The following is a 21395-nucleotide window of genomic DNA, read 5'->3' as shown; positions in this document are numbered from 1 at the left end:
AAAGTATTTTACAAGGATATTCCCATAGATTTCCTTCATGATTCAATTCACCTCATATCCCATTTTCTTTCAGTTTATTATAATAATCAATAAAGTTAATTTAATTTATGGTCTAAAAAGGGAACGTAAGTAATCAAGATGGTTTCTCTGTTAGAGATAAAATATTACTTAAACGGTTCAGAACCTCAACCATCATAACAGTTACTTGAAATGGAAGATAAACATTCTCTCAAACACATTCCCAGGAGTAATTCAACAGGGTGTGTAATTTTAAAATGCCATAAGATTTCATTTAACTCTAAAGTCCGTTTTCAGCCTGTTGCTATGAATATATCATCGGAAGCAGATGGGAGTCATGTGAAAAAAACTTCAATCCCCTATCATCCAGTACCCCCACGGCCCTTGGCTCCCCCTGAGTGACGTTTCTCGTGGGATGAAAATCTCCTCACCCAGCTCCTGCTGAGCGAACGAGATAAAACTTAATTTAGGAAACTTTGCACCCTTTAGGAAACCCCAACCCTTTCGAACATGACCATGATGTAGGTGGCAGTAAGAAAAAATCGAGATCTTATTCCGCCTCGCAATGGGAAAGGAGCCACAAATTGCGCATTCACGTGTTGAAGAAAGGAGTTAGAGGAGTCCCCGTTTCAGGGGAAGAAAAAGGGTAGGGACTGGAGGAAATAGTGAGAGATATATCCGCGGTGATGGATTAAAGTAAGCCAAGCCGGCTAGGCAGTGTTGGCCCACGGAGAGCAGTTGGTGGAGTGAGGGATAAGCCAGAGACTGGCAGTTAATCCAAGAAGGGGGAGGGCTAAGGTTGTCTCGGGACGGATGAAGAAGGAAGGCTTTTGGGGGAGTGAAGGGGCGAGGGTCGGGAGGGAGAGAATGCAAGCGTGAGAGGAGGGCTAGGGGTTGGGAGAAGCTGTTGGGCGAAGCAGGACCGGGACAAATGGCACAAAAAGCCATTGTGCCGGTTCACAATCGACCCTATCTCCAACCCCGCGTGCCTTTCGACCCACGAGCACAATATCGCAGTCGTCACCGACCCTTCTCCCGCCGCCCTCCCCTCTCCTCCGACCTCTCCCCCGGCAACCCTTCCTCGTTCCGAGTCGTCACCTCTGTCCTCTCTCCTTTCCTCTTCCGCTCACCCTCCCTCCACATAACCCCTCTTCCTCTCCTCCGTTCTTCCCCCCTCGTTTCCACGCCAACCTTCCCAACTCCGCCGCTCCTCCATATCTCCTTCTCTTCTGTTACACCATAAAACACACCCTTAAGAACCGTCCCCCTCCGACCCCCTCCCCTTACAACTTCCACCCCTGATTCAACACTTTGTCCGAAACCTCCCATCTTCCCGACCGACTGCCCCTCCCTCTCCGTTTCGCCATGCCCGCAAAATCTTCAACACTTCGCCTCCTCCTCCATTCTTCCCGCACCCTCCAAGCGCAAAACCCCTCCCCACGAGTCCACGGTTTCTCGCGCTGCACGAAGCACTCTACGATCTTCGGGCTCCTTTTTTCCCATCGGTCTTGCTCCCCTTCTTTTCTCCGATCGCGAACATGCAGTCTCCATTGGTTTTACAGATTCATATTACCAATGAATGATTCCCATCTATATCATGCAATCAATCAAAACCAGCCTGAACTTTCCAGATGTGGGAAGTCGAATTTTTATTTTCTGCCTAAGATGAAGCATAGCCGCCAACTCCTTTCACTGTGGAGTTTTTCGATAGCAGCGCCGGGACTAAGAAGCAACAAAATCTCTATGGCCTCAAAGACTTACTTTCAGCACCTAATTCAAAAATTTATCGGCAATGAACTGCCGAACTGAAGTCAAAAGCAAAACGTTTAATAAAACACATATCGTTTCTCATCAGCCAATGAATAATTATGGAATTACGGATTGAATTAAAGGATATGCTTTCATGATTTTTGGACAACAAACAATAAAACGATTAAGACATGGAAATTCTTTACGGAAAAGTTCACCTTGGAATGAATACCTCCATAACATTACATATGTCATCACATCATTATTAGACCAAGATCAATGAATTACGCTGAAATTACATGCATAGACAACAAGTTGGTCGTCGAGAAAGCAATTAAATAACATCCAACATAAGTGGCAATAAGTCTTATAAAAAATCATACTTTGTTTAATTTTAATAATTTGTATTTAAGTTACGTAATTCTTTACCATATTTATGCTGATTGAATTCTATGGAATGGATAGCAAGAAAAAACACCTGAACCCGTGGTTTGGCTAAAATCTCCGAACGATTAAATTATAATTCATTGTACGAGATTCATGTATAAAGGTTTAAACCCTGGAATTAAACTGTTAATATGAACATTTATGAGCATATGGTGGAATAGAATTTCATTTATATAATTATTGATCTTTAGTTATCTTACTTTTCTATCTAACTGCGATGTGGTCAAAAGGGGTATTATATATCTCTGACGACAAATTTGAATGACTAAATTTTACCCTTCCACTTTACATTTATTACCGTTTCTTTATTTAATAAAAATTTAGTTAAGTTCAAATATTTTGTCAAAAAGTAATAATAGTCGAAAAGATGTTTATCATGTAGTTCCACGCCATCCGCAACCGTATCCTAATATTATTTCAGTTAATAATACGATAATTATTTCAGGGATTTCTCAAAACATCACGCTTTACAGTATACACTCGCTGCCTTTTGGTTCCTTCGTGTGTGAACTAAAATTTTAAAATTCTTCTACAAAAATTAAAATGGCGTTCATTGTAAGATAATTTCATATTGGGGTATTTTTAAGTTCAATGTAATCTTTTAATTTCACATTTTTCTGAACCTGAATATTGAAATTTATATTTATCACAACTTTCACGTCGACAATGGACATAATGTTTTCATTACTTCCCTTCTTCACTTTCTTTTTACCATCACCATTCGGCGTTATAACGAAATATATATTTAGCTCTCTACAAGAAATTCCATCGCAGTTTTAAACCAAACAATAAAATGAAATTTTAACATCATAACTCTGAAAAATTAACACATTGGTACATTGATCTTCACATGCAGCCGTCAAAAATCAACATTATTCCACAAAACAAATTAATTTAGAAAAACGAATAATTAATAACAATTCATATGACACTTAATAGGGTTTATGTCATTTAATCTTTTTGATTCAAGTATTAAGATTATTATAGTGCCCATAGACTCAATATGAATCATCAATGCCTATATCCGTTTTAAAATTAAATTTATAAATAATAGAAAAGAGAATCCCTAACACCCTGCCACACGCCCTTGTGGCGGCTTGCGGAGCATTAAGTAGATGTAGATGTAGAATCCACAAAAATCACTTTATGTATACTTATTCATATAGCAGAAATAAATGTTTAACTATTTCCCAAAATCAAGGCCATAATACTATATCTGAAACATACATTTACGCAGTCATTCTTCTAAACATTTTGACGCAAAAGTTTAATCCTGCAAATGACTACGGAAGAAATGTATCTAATATGAAATATATCTTTCCGTTAAAAATGATTGACAGCATTAAAAAAAGACATTTACTCAATTTAGTTAAGGCTTAAGCTACAAGGGCGTCAAGATTCAACTATACTCAGCGGTAAAAAATTAAAATCAATCGCAAATGTTTTCAGACTAATTCTTTAGCTATTTATACATGTAGAGATAGAGGCTTTGGTTATCTGAAAATGTAAAATATACAGTCAAGCAACATGCCACGACGTTGATATTTGTGTTTACAAAAATAACATTCACTTACAAGAACGTGGCGTGTTTAGCTTAGAGTTAGCTGACCATCATATGTTTTCGTTTTCCTGGGCTCCGTGTGTTTCTTCCCATTCCGAACTCACCTTGTATCCCATTTCTCCTCCTTTCTCGAGCATATCTCCAACCCATGCCCCTAATTGCCTCATTTTTCTTCCCTACTCTTCTCGCTGTCCCCCATTCTCCCAAAGGATTGCCTAAACACATCGTCCCTAAGTTTTCATGCCGAAGAGCTTCCCTCCACCTCATGTCTGCCTCAGTCCCACTCACCCTTCACATCAACTTCCATCTTTCTCTCCGAGTCCCTCTCATTCGCCTCTATTCATTCACGCCCCTCTTAATCTCTCCCCCGCCGCTGACTCATCTGCCCTCCCCATCTCACCCTCCTTGACACCCCAGAAACCATCCAAAAACTGACCAGGGCAGTTTCGCTGCCGTCCGCCAGTGTCAATACCGATTTTCTACTCACTCTCTCAAGAGTTAGCAACCGCTCATTTACCTTATTCTCATGGCAAATAACCTATTTTAGCCTTTTTGTCAATAAATCGACCCCTTTCCAGGCTTGGCCTCATTGGATGACTGCCTTTACGGAGTCCTATTTCGCCATTAATTACTACGTTCCCGCTTCAGCAGATCTCCCTGTAGTAAGTTTTAAATTACATTTCTGTGACAACTGATTTCGCCAAGCGAATTAGAGAGGAAACTTGAAAACAAAGAACACATTGATGAACACACTATAAGCTTAAATTTTCAGTTTTTCGCTTTGACCAAGAACAGTTCGCAAAATACATGGAAAATGTTATGATAATGCGTCACAAACCTCGGAAGCAAGGGCATTGCTTTAAATCTTTATATTGAAATGTATACCTGCGTCATTATAATAGATCAACTTATTTATTCCATTTAATAGTGATAATTTGATTTAAATGAAAAATCAACACCAGGCAAAGTGAATGATTGCTTAAATCAGACATATGCTTTCTAAAATGTTCAAATACTCAACTTTTTCATGCAAACTCTCTCCAAAATTATTTCTATCAATATTTATTAAATATTTAGGCTGCTAGGTACGATAAAATAAAGACGTTAAAGAGTATAACTTGTATGGTTATATATAGGAAAAATCCGAGAAGGTTAAATGGTTCCCAACATATTGGGAATGAAATCTAATTTCTATAAGCCAACAATGTTAATATTCAGAGATAGCAAATGTGTACCAAAAAGTTTCAATGTCAAATATTTCCCAATATGTTTTTCTAAACTTCACAACCTCCAACCCATTCTGCATGTGATTTTTCTGAAGTATAATCCGCTCTTAAATTTAATCCGCTCCTCGATAACCACCCCTCCATTACCCATTTCTCGGGTCAACATATTTCACTCCCTTTTTTCTTCCTTTAGTCACCCATTTGCTCTTCATTCTCCAGTTGTATTTTGCTATGCCATATTTTCCTTAATTAGCCTTCTATTATTTTTCCCTCGTTATTTTCTATTAATTCTCCCCTCATTAATAAAATACCACCCTATATTACATATAACACCGTTTATTCATTAGCATCGCTGAAAAAATGGCTGCTCTCTGCCGAGTTGAGACTTCCAAGTGGTTGCGTAGTGAAAGTCACTATCGGAAGTCTAATCTCTAATGGTGTAAATAGAGAAAGAGCTACTTATTAATAAAAGAAGCATCATTGAAAATGCTCGTGATATGAAATATGAGAATCCAACGCGTAAAAAAATGTAGGCACAGTAAGTTGTCCCAGAAAATATACGCTAGCTAAGGTTGATGTCCATTCCCAATATCAAATAGGGAAACATTTTATTAAACAGCTGCATTAAATATTTCTGTCTGGTCTGGATGAGGAACTTTGTTAAGGGGAAGTTATCGTCAATGTCTGTTTTCTATCTGTGTTCTCTTCCCGACTTGATTCTGATCTCTAACTGGGCGCCGATCCTAATTAAGTGAAAAGATCCCAATAGTAACTCTAATAAAGCAAGCACTACTGTGACTAATAGAAAAATTAATGTTACTCGTGTGATTCCACGCCACTGGAGCAAACCGAGACGAAATTGTCATCCAAGTTACATCCCGTATTTCAGATCTTCCGCCGATCACTCAAAAATATCTTGACTTTGAACTTCATGCCCAAAGAAAAATATTCTTCAAAATTTCCCTCTGATAATGATAACACCTATCTTCTCATAAAACTCATTTTTTCAGGTGATGGTGGTGGTAATTCCGTATTCAGTAGGTTCCTACCTTTTGCAGAAGATTTCAGCATTCACATGCGGGACTATAGGTATAGATATTTCCTCTATATCTTTCACAAAATGTTGCGTAATAGAAATAAAAGCTCAATATAAATGAATGCCAACTTGAAAAGTTCTTTCGGAAAGGTATTTTGACTGTTGAGTAAGTCAATGCGATGAAAAAAAAGAGTCATTGTGGATTTAATTGGGATCGTCGTTGGTGCAGCTGCAACGAATAATTTCCGAGAAGCCTTTTCGGTCAACGATCGAGATTCCTTTGAGGGAGAGAGCACTCACTCCACCTCAGCGGCTCGGGCATCATTTTTACCGCCGACGCCGTCCTTTTCCAGCGACGCCATCTCCTGCTCGCTTTAACTACTACAGCGGGGCAAAAGGGAAAGTGTTTACGTGAAAGAGGTGGGAGGAAGGTGGGTGACCGTTCCCCTCGCACCGCTCACCGTCCCCACCCAATCGTGTGCATCCTTCACTCCATTCCCTTCTCTCTTCCCCATTCCGTTTCCTCCTCCGACTTACAACGCCCTTGACAGCCCGAGGACACAAGCTATCCTACTAACAACCCGGTCCCTCCGATACCTCAAACCCCCCCTCCCTTTGGGACAGTAGTTGTGATCCCAACAACCCCTTCTTCCACCCATTCTCTGAACCACAACCCTTATCCAATCTACCCCGTCATAAACGCATGCACACATGCCTCCATTGCCTTTGCCACTCTCCGGCTTTTTGGACCTCCCCCCACCCCCCTATGGCCCCCTCCCGCAAAACCATCACCCTTTTCCGCCTGCACATTCCCCCACCCCAACCACCATTTCCCGCATCCCCAAGACCTTCGCCCGCGAACTTCCGAACTCGTTCGCCCAGCCCATCCCTATCCGCCCACCCGTCGACGGGTCCCTCCACCCATCTGGCCTTGGCCGCAGGGCATCCCAAAATGTTCGCTGAGGGAGAGAGGAGACGAGAGACGCGTAAATTATTCAGCAGAGTATAACATCTCAGTTTATCCACCTCCCCTCTGTTTACAATTTTTTACCATAAATATCATTTCAAGGGACATACCTCTCTTCGATAGCAAGCAAATTATTTTTTAATGTCAGTTGGTCCTTATCGCGATCGCTTATTACTCTGTAAGGACATTAAGCAAACATCAATAGGCTATGAATGTTACACATTACCTTTTTTCATATGCTGGAATTCACGGGCAGGCTTACGTTAATCAATATACATTTATTCCGGCATTTTTATCATAAATATTAATTCGTACATAAAGTATTCATGCAAATTGATTATGCAGATTGATAAAATTAAATAATAGAGTATGTAATGCATAAACATGTAAAACAATGCTTGTATTAATAACTAATGTAGGAAATATTTTTTGTCGAATGAAAAGAATATGGCATATTGACTTGATAGGATATAAGGCTATAGGTATTAGCGTCATAATCGTATCCATATCTACTCATTTGGATAGACTCGTATGTGTACATAGGCGATAGTTAAAATATAAATATAAATTCTCATGCGAAAAGGCCAGTTTTTCCGGGAAGAAACATCTTTGATTACCTGATAAACGTATCATACAGTCGTGAATTAGCGTTGACAAAAATATGATTATCACTTTAGTTTGATTTGGACAAGGTTATATAGTAGGCTAAGCTTCGAAATTGTTTTTTCCTACCCACTTAGTTAAGAGCCAGGTTTCTATTTCTAAGGAATTCACAAGGAGATTTCCACGATGCAAAAACGTAACCACAAGTCTTCTGACTATAAGATTTCTCTAGTTCTATTTCGAGATGTAGCGTTTCGCACTCGATGGTCAAATCATATTAATCATGATTAGTTTCATAGGGGAAGGTAAAGCTCACCCAACACCCTCGACGGAGTGTAAAGCTCATACATCAGAGTAGGAAGGGCAGTTACCTTCCCTGTGCCGTTTTTTCCATGCCAATAAGGATCTGGTACCTACTTGTTAAAACGCATGTTTTAGATATCTAAAATCTAGCTTTTTACCCATCGCTCTAACCACTGCTATATCAGTCTGATTTATATAACTTCAATTTAATATGTTGACTTAGGTGACCTATATACGATGAGCAGACGTGTATTGTAAAACTTCAAGTTACTTACACCCAGACAGGAGCTCAAAATAGACTGCCAAAATTTGATGACTCCTAATTCAGACATTTTAGGGAAATTGTTAAGGAGGACAATTTGATATTAGCTTTCCCATTTCCGTAAAGTACTGATTTGATTTTCACCATCATCATATTAAATTGGTGTTTTCTTGGAAGCACCTTTTGCAGTCATTCAAATTTTCAGATTCATGTAGCAAAGGTCTACCGGAGACATTTCCTTGTAACGTAAATACGTAAGTCTGCACTTTTAATATTCTTCAGAAGTTTCATTTAGATGATGAAATATACATAAATAAGGGTGAGTGTAACTTTGGGATCTGAAAATGTAGAATATCAAACATTGATCATTCAAATGTACGTGAAAAAGGTGAAGAAATAACAATAAATGTTTTTTTTTATGTGTTTATGGCTTATATATATATATATATATATATATATATATATATATATATATATATATATATATATATATATATATATATAATATATATATATGTATGTATGTATGTACGTATGCATGTATATACATGGATAATTATATTTATTTAGTTAAATAAATTAAGTATAACATATTAATAAAGGTCTTCCTTCAGAACATGGAGGTCGTCACATGGAGGTATTCACTGAAAATTCAGAAATAGCTTGTGAGTGTTACAATTATTTCTGGTACTCTGCTTAATGAATCTATAATATAATCCATTGACAAATAAGTGAACCCGTTAATGGTTATTATATTCTCATAAAAATAAGCTATTCTTATGAAGAAAAATTAACATTTCTGTTTCGTTAATAGGTGTATTCTAAACGACGTTTTCACAGCGTACGAAAAAGGATTCATTCTCGAAAAAATAAATGTTGCTTCCCTTAATTCGCTCTTTCAAATGCTTGTGTAAACAAAAAATTGAATGGGCCATAATAGGGAAAGATATTTAACTTGAATTGCAATAAAAATAATATATACAAATTTTTTGATAGTTAAGGCGTTAGAAACCGACATCATAAGTAACTTGAATTAATAATGCAACTTCGGTGAGCGCCAGGTAGAAATTTTCATGAAGGAAGAAAGATAATTGGTGTAGGTTGGATCTATGTTTATTCATGATACGGGTAGCACCATCTTGCCGATGGTAATCAATGTCCTCGTGTTCAAAACTCCGTGTATCTCATGTTTCAGCGGAGGTGTCGGGCTTTCGGAGCGACAACTGCCGCGCAGCAGGAGGGAGTGAGGGAGCCGCTTCCGCCTCTTATGGTAACGAGACGTTGGTAGTGACCGCCTTGCGCTCCGCAGCTATGCTAGTGCACCCGGAAGGGATCGTTAAGACCACCACAGAAAGTGCTTACTTCTGTGCTAATGGTGAGTAATAACCGTGAGTCAATACCTTTAAGTTTACTGCGGAATTTTACTCATCCTTTTTCCATGATGAGGTATTCCCTTAAAATGAGGTGCCTACAAATCTTATTCCCTTAAAATGAGGTGACTACAAACATAATCCTTAAGATTCAAAATCAGAAAAATATTGCTTAGAACATTACACTAATAGTAAAGCTTAATTATGCAGCGAAAGTTAAAAGTAAACTTTTTGGGCACCTAATAGTTTTATCTAGTTATTCAATGATCACTGTTAACAATTATTCATAGTTTAATTTAAAAATAACATATAATTTGAAATGTATTTCTGAAGTGTGATTTTATACTACGGTCATTAAAAATAATTCAAATTCAAGTATAAACAATGGCTAAAGAATGTCGAAGGGCTTGTGTGTAAGTAAGTTAAATACTTGGAACCATTTCGATTTTAACTATTCAAAGAAGAGGCTTTATATTTTTTTTCAATGTGAGCACTTTTTACTCATTTTTTCTACGTTAATTTAACCTTTGTATTACTGAAAACGTAGTTTTAGTCACTTTTGACAGATTTAAAATCCTTTATTTTGGTATATGTAAAAGTTGATCCCTAATCAGTATTTTCAATTATAATTATTGCTCAATTCGATTGGTATTTTTCAAATACATTTAGCAGGTATGCATGGTAATAACTAGCCCCGAACTTCATTATTCCCTAGCTACTGTTCGATGTAAACGTCTTCATTCAAACCCTTACTCTCCTTTCTCCTATTTTATGTTACCTCAGAAAATGTTCTCATCTCCTCACCGGATACATTCCGCTTCGAATGGGTGGGAGCGCCACGGTCGAGAGAAGGGGTAGTCTTCGAAGCTCGAGCTGGCGCCGGCATACACATCGCGCTCTCCGATGTGAGAGAAGCTTCACCAAACATGTACAGAGTAGCGTTAGGAGACGCGGACAACACGGTTTCCTGGATTGGCAGGGGAAGCCATGGTGAGTTAACCCACCAAAGTGCTCAAATTTCCAAAATGATTTTGCAACATATTTTTCATATTGTTTCATATGTTTAAGTGTTTGTTTCTAAACTATGAAATTTACTTGAATTAAATGTGAGTTAAAAGTTAATCAAATGTACTGTGAAAGTTAATTAAAGTGAAGTGAAAACAATGTAAATCTAATTTGCGATGTAACTTGATTTCATTTGTAAAATAAGTGGCAATTTTAAAGCGAACATATTCACTCCAAATTTAGTTGGATAGGACCAGAGTGGCCACGGGTATTTTCTGTAACATATTGTTTGCTTTAAAACATGCAACAAATAAAGGAAAATATAAATTTTTTAGAATAATGCTTTTCCTTAAAAAATAAATTTAGTTAGATAGTTAATTAACAATATTTTTACTTAGTAATTTCGTTAAATAGTTTTCTACGATTTTTCATTTACATTTATACTATTTGGACAAAAGAAGTAAAAAAAACATCATTACGCAATGTTGAGTAGAATTACAAATGCATTTGATTATATAGTAATTTTAATGCCGAAATTCCTTTCATTGTTACCTTTAGATATGCAAAATTAATCAAATAACCTTTCGTTAATTGATGTTTGAAATAGTGATTATAATGAGTATCTAGCAACAACAATTTTTGAAGTCTTACTTTATTACCGTACCTTAATTAATCCTGTCTCACCTACTGTATTTTGTCCTTAAATATTATATGGTTTTCCCTATATTGCTACACACAGTGAAATTTAATATAAAACAATACATGGTTTATCAAATTCCTAAAGAATGGATTTTGTAATTAATGCCTCAGAAAAGACCTACGCTATTAAAAATGAGATGACTTGTATGTTTTTCGAATTCGTTTTATTGGAGAACCAATTGAAAATATTCTTTGATGGTTATTAAAATGAATTCAAATGATATGCGAAAAATATGAGCAATTTACAATTCCTTCGACTATTTTCTTAATTTATCTAAGTTTTTTTATCATAGAATAATTACAAATTTTGTCCATCCTAATTAATTGTACATAGACTTACATATTTAGTAAACCGTGATGAATAAAGATGGTATGGTTCTTTTTCTGAAGATTAATGAACAGAAAGTTTGTTAAATTTTCTTGTAAAATTATTGTGTTCAACTTTTACTAAAAATTGCTTAATTATGTCACAAATCTTAATAGATATATTGACGGACAGAAGGTTTGAGTTAGCAACAAGTAATATAGTTTATGTCATTATATTTATTTAATTATGCTTATGAAGGAGATTGACTAATACAGAAGGTTACTAAAACCCACACTTCATAGATATAAATATGCTTACTCGTTTTATCATATGGGTCGAGAAGAAAGGATACCTCATCATTTTTATAACAAGATGAATCGGTTTTTTGTACTTCCAACTGATCAGGGCAATAGAAAGAATAGACATGCTTAATGGCCTGCTCACTTCCGGTGGAAATCCGGTATTTCTGAATAGTGCGACGGGTGGATCGCTCTATTAATCTCACCCGACGAATTGTGAAAAATGCTCAATGGAAACCCTCAATGTCATTTTCCTTTAGACCACGTGAAAAAAAAACACCAACGTCTCTTCCGAGGGAACTTGAAAAATGAAGGTTTAATCTCGGAAAACAATTTAACTCATGGCATTTTTCAAACTTGCCGCAACAGATAAAGAACCGTCTTTCTTCTGCATTGGAATTCCAACCTCAAACTCCCTTCCATCCCCACCCTCCGCCACAGTCGTTACTTCCTCATCCCTCTTCCTCTCCTCCTCAACCGCCTCCCTATCTTTTCCGACTCCTCCATTATCCCAGAGCCATATCGCATTTTCTCCGCCATTTCCTAAATTGGAATTCTCGTATTCCTCTATTCCCAAGTCCCATTCTTCGTGCAATTCGTTAAATCGAGCCGTCGATCCCTTTCACAATGACGATATTTCAGCTCGCATCCAATATGCTATCAATCAAAACTCCGTGTAATGTTCTCGCCCTTCCCTCCGACTCGTTCCCTTGCTCCTCATCCTCCTCCTCACAACCCAACCCCCTTTTCTGATTCCTAAAAAAGTTTGTTTCTTCTCCGTCCATTTTTCGCGTGGTGAAAATTTGAGCATCGATCTGACCCTGAGTTTCCCGCGCCCGATTGTGGTATTAGTTCCGCTTTTCTCCGCGCGTCGCAGCCCATGTCGCTACCGACTATCGCGGTAAGGTAATACTATAGTGTACATTTTTGGATGTACAGAGTTCTCGTTTTGTTTCAATCCACTTGGATGCGCAAATATAGAAAACTCAGACCTTCTTTTAAGATACCTAAAGTCATGGTAGTGGCAAACAAGATGAATCGTTAAAATCTTCCGGAATAACATTGATAGGCATAAATAAATGTACTACGAAACTTGAAATATGGTTCTACATTTTTTCAATTACTGGTATTTAAATTTAAAGATCGAAATATGGTTGCATAATTTTTGTATATTTAATGAAATATTTGTTTATCACACATTCAGTTCAAACATATTAATCATGTGGCATCTTGTAAAAATATTAAAAGTTAAAACATTCTTCTTGGGGCCTTCATGAATGTTTGAAGATTATTGTGACTGCATATCTGATTGCATTCCTAGTCTAAAAATTCAGTTATTCCACTAACTAATTAAAAATTAACATAAACGTGTTCTTGTATTAGTGTTCAATTTTGGTTGTTTTCATTGTTATCGGTATAGAGAGGGTGGGAGAACTCCACTAACGGAAGGGAATAAATTCTGACACAAAATTTAAATTTCGGGCATTTAATTTGCTAACTTCATCCCGCTACAAAAATTATCCAAAAATTTCTAAGATGATGGCTCCCAACCGCACATAATCAAGTAACACAAATTTTACTCTACGTTTTATTATGCAACGTACGTGGCCCAGTAATTGCACCTTTTTTCAAGCAGTTTTATTTCATTCATTATAACTATATCTGAGATTAAACATCCGTACTAAGTAATTTACCATACACGCTTGTTTTTTGCAAAATAGTAAACCCAATTTGCAATTGACATCCGGTTTTCTTGTGCCAATATCATGCTTATCTTTGATGAGGGCGGTCGAAACATATTTATAAACATTTTTACTTCAGTAAGAAAACCTAACGCACATTTAGATTGCATTAAATGTGCAACCAGACTACGACATTATAGCTGATTGGTTGATTGGTAGCTGATTGGTAATTGAAAGTTGGTATGCAATGTTTGCATGGACTTAACTTTATTGCCCATGGTAGTCATTAAAATTTCTGTTTACAGTGAGTAGATGCCCGAATTTCATTAGCTATAAATCGCTTTCACTTGCAGAAAGGCAAGAAATGATTACCAGTTAATCAAAAAAGTGGACAATTGCATTTCAGTGAATTGACATATTCCTGAAGATCTGATAAAATAATAATCTCATATTTGTGTATAGCGTTATTTAGAACACTGAATAGTCGGATTTCGTGAATTAGATTTTTATTAATAGAGAACTTAAACTATTAAAAGAAACCTTTTACAAAATTCACACGCAAACCCTTAAGTGGCTGAGAAAACGATGAATGTGCCGTATGTCACTCCAAATATCTAAAATATGGAACTGAATGAAGTAGGAAAAATTTAATTCGCCCTTAAGCCAATGTTTCTACTTTTTTTGCCACATGACACGACCTGAGTAGAGACAATACAGTGATTCCTGTTGAATCATTGGTCATTATCGACAAAGAGAGGGGTAGATTAAATTTCTTCGTGATAATTAGTGGAAGAATACCTTGCCATATTTTAACCAACATAACGTCATATCATGTGCTGAAAGGTACCACCAATCAGCCATGACCAAGAGCGAGAGAGGGAAGAATATATGTAATTTGGATAAGAGGGGGTGAGATGAGTGAGAGGGAGTGGCAAGGGGAGGGAAGGCAGAAAATGTGGGAAAGGGGAAAATATAATTGAAAATGAGAACGTGAGGGGGAGAGAATGATGAGAGGAGATGGGGAAGGAAGATATATAGATAAGAGAATAACGATTATTTTTCCGGACAAGTTTATTCTTGCAATTCCATCTGTAACAGAGTCATCGCAATCACTTCGTAAAAACAATCCCTTCGTATGAAAAGAATACTATTCGATTCGGCGAGCAAAATGAATGCTACTGAAATTTACCAAAGCATATGGATGATTCGGCAAGAATCGTATAGATGCGAAAAATTAAATTCCAGGACAATTAGCATGGTCATTCACTATCATAGCTCATGTTATAAGTTTCGCTCACCATCAGAGGGCAATTCTACAAGAAGTCTAAAAAGAATATTCCGACGAAAAATTAAAGCGTGGAATTAACAACAGAACTTCGAAATAGAAACCTATGAATAAAAGAACGTTCTGAAACAGAAAACTTAGTGAGCACTTGATTTTAAGTTATATCAGTGAATAACTAAATTGTGTAATTAATCATAAACGATGTTATTCAAATTTACCAATATTTTAAATAACTGGGATCGTTTATACGAGTAGATTAAGCCAGATAAATCCGCGAAAAATTACTTTCCATGATTGAAAAACAATCTCTCACAAGTCTATTAGTGTTTAATTATTGCATATAGCACGTTTAAAAAATCGTTTTCAATAGAATACTCAAGAGTAAATACATCAAAATTGTATTTTAAAATCATTAATGTTTATTATGATTGATCGATGAATAGAGTTAAATGTCGTGTCAACCAAGTACTTGAGTCCCATAACACGTAATTTTCTTCTTTGACAGCTATTGGCGTGCATTTGGCCAGTGCTCAGACCCCTCGCATTCTATCCTCTGAGGACTTCCGCACATTTTGGATGACCTGGGAGCAACGATCGGGGCGACTAGAAGTCGGCACCGGTCACGCATTCCACAACGGCACCATCCTCACCGTGAAAACGGATCCCACTCTCAGGGTGCGGCAGCTTGGATTTGCTTCTGACTGGGGGCTTCCGGCCGAGTTCAGGTATTTAAAATTTTGTGATAGTGTGCTTTGCACGATGGCGTAAAAAATACATGCGTCAATGTTTTCCTTTATTTCCACTCATCCTTCACTTGGAAAAAATTTGATGACCTCAAGAAACCATACTAAAATGCCAATAAAATCCTTTATTTTTATACATTTTACAAAAAATTGTAATTCTCCGTTTTTCATTCTTTTAATTAAAATGTATCATGTATGATGAGGGATTGATATGGGGCTTAGACATTAATATGATTGAAATAATTATATTTAATCATATTCGTAAGTATTTAAACTATTAAAATTATACTGATTTACAACTTCAAACTGAACAATCATGGTGTAAAAATAGAAATAATGTAGTGCTATGCATATTAAAATAAATGAGTAATGTATAACTATGAGAATTATCATAAGATTGTGTATGAAATCATTGGAAAATATTATACATTCATGATTTGTATTTTTTAAATATCTACTGTAAAAGAAGAATAAATAAGAGAAATGATGTCTGAAAGTGGCCATTTGACTAATCTCTTACAATTAACACTATCTTGCTTCGATTTATTGGTTAAGTTTCCTATTACGTGGTCGTCATGCATATAGAATCTTACTTCTAAAACGTTACCATTATAATAAATAGAAGCATCTGAATTCTTATTACTGATTATTAAATGTCCCGCCTTTTTTCAGAGTTTGGAACTTCAATGATGAAGCCGGATTTTCTCAAGTCCTCCACTTGGACGTACCTAAGTCTGTGGTACCAGGAACAGAACAAGGATCTCTTTTTGTCGCCGGTAATGAAATTAGTGTTTTAAAATAGAAATGGGTGAATATCAGTTTTCACCTTTAGTAATCAAACCAATTATTTAATATTAAATGGCATCAATTTCTGAACACTGCGTTCATGCATTTATTCTCTCCGATTTTAATTTATCTTTTTTTAATTTCTCCTTACTCTATGTAGCAAAGTATTGTTAAATATAATATTTAAAAAATTAATTAACTACACTTCAATTAGTATTTTCCCCGATGAAAAGTTGAAATGAGCATTGACAGTTACTGAACAAGTACAATAATCTGAATTAATAGCAACATGAAATGCTCCTTTCAGATGTTTGGCTTCTTTATGACAAATGCAAGTTGAAATCTGTAGATACGATTTGCAATTTATTTGTGGGAAAATAAAATTAATGTTCATATTCATTGTAATTTTCAGAGTATATTTCAAAAACATTACTGAGAAACCTCAATGCATGCATTTTTTTTAAATGCTATTGTATTATCCCGTATTTTTATTCCGTCACTGTTTATGTTCAATATATTTACTGACTTTGCTACTTTACTACACTTCAGTTTTCGTACACAATTTTTCGTGTGACAGCATCACTCCATACGTTTTCCCGTGGGATAAAGATTAATTTATATTCATGTCTGAATTGCTTAAAAAATGGATAGGCTAAATAATTCAACAGGAAATAACTCTTGTTGAAATAATACTTACCCATTTAAAATTTAAGGAAAAGGCTATTTTATAGGAAACTCGGGCTTAGTACGGGGTGAACTCTACCCAGTATATATATATATATACTAATACATATATATACTAATATATATATATATATATATATATATATATATATATATATATCTTCGAAATAGGACGCTCTCCGGTGACGTACAAATATATAAAAACACTGATAAAGATTTAAAACATAGAAACACAAAGGAAGTTTTTTTTACAAACACAAAGTAATTTTGACGCTTCGATGGCACGGCTGTTATCATCAGTATACATATAGATAGGTAGACCAATAGATAGATCATCAGTAGCATATATATGTATACAAAATTTAAAAAAATAACGTTTGGTTTTTGTTCACGCAAGTCCAGTTATTATAGACCTTGCATGGGTTCGAGCTCCCCGTGACCAAAACTTTCTACTGTTCCCTCCCTTAGCTGCTGTTAAGGGAAGGCCTAGCATGCCTACATCAGGCTAACGGTATTTTCCACTGATGAATGCAAAAACTAATGACAATTCAAAACTTACAAAATAAAAGTAAATGAATTTTGACTAAGCCTAATTAACATTTATATAACGAACTTTGTTAGTTTACAGGTATCAAGGAATTACGAATTCGCTCCAATATTTTTCACCCCTCATTAGTCAATTGAATTCAGACTACTCAAAACCACAACGGGGAGTTTATTTCTGTCAGTATGGTGAAAAGAATTAAAATTTTGAAGATCCCATTAGTTTTTTCATTGATTACAAACGAACAGTTTCACCTGTTGGGGGTATTCACCAGGTATAGTACAAGAGGTATTCTTTTTCAGGCGGTCTCTTTCTCCCTCCGCACCGGGATACCTCGCGGGCTTCCGCCGTGCCCCAGGACGAGGACGAGGAGGGCGTAATACCAGCATGGGGCGGGGGAACGACCGGCGGGGGAGAGGAGGAGGACGGGGGCGTGGGGAGGGCGTCTCGAGCCGAGGAGGAGGGTGGGGAAGAGGTGGGCCCCGGCGTGGGAGGGGACGAGGAGTGGGAGTGGGAGGGTGGGCCAGCGTCTGCCGGGCCAGATCTCTCGGACGCCGTCGCCGCCTTCGCGCCACTCCTCCGGCTGGAGCACCAAGAGGCTGTAGGGGAGGCCTCGGCAGCTCGCCGCCAGAGGGTCAGGCGACTATTGGGGCTGCGGGTACAGGTGCTCCTGGGGTTCCGAAACATGGAGGAGGGCTATTTCGGGGACCACCCGAGGGTACCGCACTACGGGTAAGGGAGGAAGTCAGAGGAAAATCAAAGTGGTCAACTTTTATTCCTCCTTCAAATAAATAATCCGTGCCATAGCGCAAAAACATTTACGTGCAACAACCTAATGTTGAAGTGAATAGCACAAAATTTTAAGTAGATGGTCGGTTAAGATGAAGTTCTCATGCTCTAAAAGAGTTTAATTTTACCCAATTAGTGCTATATGCCCTCATATGATCAATAATTATGTATATATGTAAATAATAAGTAGTTTAAAATCGGTATATGTAATTTTTCTCGAGAACGGCTCTTTGTATTTTCATAAAACCGTATCATTAGGTTTACTGGATATAAGAAGTATATTGCCTTATTGCCTACGGAGCCATGTTTTGGTAAATTCATTTGGAGATCTGCATCAAAATGCAAATTAAATGCATAGTTTAAATGGAATCGAAGCTACTGTTGATTGAATTTTTTCATATACATCCAAACCGTTCATTGCATGTTTACTTTTTGTGCGTTTTTCCATTGATCTGCCTTTTCGTTTTGCACATATCGAAGAAAATATCCAAAGAAAAAAATGAAGTGGGTTGTCATGAACTTGAGTTACGATGAAAGTAATGAATTATGCAGATGATTTAAAGAGTTGAGCTAAAACAACTTTTAATTGTGTCAGTTTGTGATTAAAATGGATATACTTGTGTTATTCAAGCACGTCCTTCAATTTATATAAAAGATAATTTATAATAATTTAACCTATGATATTAATCATCTAAATTTTGCATATTTTATCGTAAAAGGGGGGCCAAAATATTTTCTGAAATTGGGGGAATATATCGTTTTGACTGTGCTAGAGTATATTTCTCTAGTTCTCCGCTTTTGGAAAACAAATCACGTTTCCGATTCTTTTTTGTTTTAAGTAAATGCATAGATGAATGTCACAGTGGGCTATTTATTTGAGAAATATTGCGAATGTTGGAAATAAAACGGATAAAAAAGAGATACATTGGGGTGAAAAAGAGAGTCAGATATATCTTATTATTGGAAACGCATTACATAAGGATATCAGAAAATCACTCTGAGACCCATTGTGAAAGATGTAAATAAAATTAATAGGAATGATTCTTGTCATACCTTTTCCTCCTGAGAGATTGTTTAAACTTAAAATAACTAATGGCTTCGCTTCTACGTTATTTTGTGATGGTAAATTTATTACAATAAAAAATTTAGAAAAATATTGTTTCAAAAGATATAAATATGGTTCTAACCAAAAAAATTAAATGTTTACATGTTGGTTTTCTATATTTCTCCAGTTAGTCTTACTTAAATAATCTATAAAATTGGCTTTTGATTTATACAGGTTTCCTGTATTTACATTTCTTTGGAGATAACTTAATAGAATACAAGAATTATAATGGACTATAAATTTAACAATCAAAACTAATTCAATAAGCAGCTTCGTCTTTTTGATGCTATTACTCAAAAGAAATGTTCACATGTAGACCTGAGCACTGCCTCTAGCCACTTTTCTTCAATTACCTTTCTCCCTTGGCCATTGATAAACTGTATGCGTACAGTAACTTTCTGTTTGAAGGAAAATAATTGGAGGAAATTGGAAAGGAGGTAAAAAATAACTCTGCTTTATTCTACTTGACTCTATTTGGGACAATTTCTGTCACTGAATAACTCGGGTTTTATATTAATATTGATATCATATTTGAACTGTAAAAAGTACTTACAAATTGAAACAAAGGATTCCATTGACAAATGAAATTTTGCAATAAATTTATTCTTTTTCATTACCAATGTTGACTCTGGATATTGCTTTGCTTAGGATTAACTAGTTATATGAATCTTGGCCTCGTATAGGTACACTTCATTGTTACAAAAAGGGAACTCTCTTTAATCCAGTAATATCTCAATAAGATATGAAAGATGGGTAATATCCTCATGGTTAAAATCTCATTTAAGCATGTTTATGAGAGAGTTCAATTTCTTGCAGATCCACAATGATATTATTATGCTTCAGTCTTAATATTCAAATATAATTTAACAGGTGTTCTGCACAAATTTGGGGTAAGGTTTATTTCATGAATACATTGTGAAATGTAAACACGATATATTATTTACATGTTTACATTGTGAAATATAAACACGGTATTTCAAAAACTGTATTAATAAATAAGTGTTTTGCTTTTTTTGCAATTAAATCCACCGGTAACAGTTGATATTTATCTTATAACAGGAAGAGTATTATAGATATTCAATTCATTAACACGCATTACAATCGTACGTTGCACAACAGCTCAAAAAGAAAATTATAGATAAAGATTATTTTGAGTTTTTTAAAATCTCTTATTATTGCTTTTAAAATAATAATATTGAAATGCTTATATCATTATATTATACAGAACGCACACTGTAATTCCTAATTCCTTGAGTAAGCTATGATTTGAATATTAAATTTTAAACAATTTTTTATCAAAGCATTGCAGGATTTAGTTCAAAACTTTTCATTCAACCAATCAATTGATGGTTGTAAACTATTCACCCTTAGGTGGAGATATAAATTGCAGAGCAATCGTGGTAAAAACAGCATTCTTTATCTATGTAGTGTAAATGCATATTTATTTTTAATGCTAATGGAGTTCGTTCATGTCTAAATAATAATTCCCACTGTTATTATCCTTTTGGTTAGTGCCAATCATGGTGCCTATTTCAAAAACATACTGATTCCAAAGTTTCCCAAATTTACTTAAAAACAATGATGAATAAATCTTTGTGGAGACAATATAAATATGGATAACTCTTAGTGAAGGATATACTAAGATTTGATAGATATTTAACTCAAGATAGCTCCTAAGTAGAATTTGACTTGGGGTTTTTTTGCCAAAATGGGTCACAGGATTTTATGTGTATAATTTTTTAAAGAATCAAGGCGGCACCACACCTTGTTAATTCCAGTCGTGACGAAATGAGTATTCCCCTTTTTTTGTTTTTGGTTGCTGAGGTAGATTCCGGGTAACTTTGGGCTCATCAAACTGCGTGATTTTTGGTTACCTGAGTATCTGGGTAATCGCAATTGACATAAGGAAGTGTACAAGTATTGAA

General features: G+C 35.9%; 1 protein-coding gene across 1 annotated transcript in view; it reads left to right on the top strand.

The window, feature by feature from the left end:
- The window catches only part of LOC139689986 (C3 and PZP-like alpha-2-macroglobulin domain-containing protein 8), a 224310-nt gene that overhangs the window by 170418 nt on the left and 32497 nt on the right, over positions 1-21395 (top strand). The window contains exons 12-16 of the mRNA XM_071587150.1: positions 9368-9547; positions 10326-10532; positions 15325-15544; positions 16235-16338; positions 17879-18308. Coding sequence (XP_071443251.1) covers positions 9368-9547; positions 10326-10532; positions 15325-15544; positions 16235-16338; positions 17879-18308 — 1141 coding nt within the window. The remainder of the gene's footprint in view (positions 1-9367; positions 9548-10325; positions 10533-15324; positions 15545-16234; positions 16339-17878; positions 18309-21395) is intronic.

The sequence above is a fragment of the Hetaerina americana genome, unplaced genomic scaffold (assembly GCF_022747635.1).
Source record: "Hetaerina americana unplaced genomic scaffold, ioHetAmer1.1.p SCAF_3, whole genome shotgun sequence".
NCBI classification, from domain to species: Eukaryota; Metazoa; Arthropoda; class Insecta; order Odonata; family Calopterygidae; genus Hetaerina; species Hetaerina americana.
Note: the sequence above shows the minus strand (reverse complement) of the source record. Positions and strands in the feature narration are given on the sequence as shown.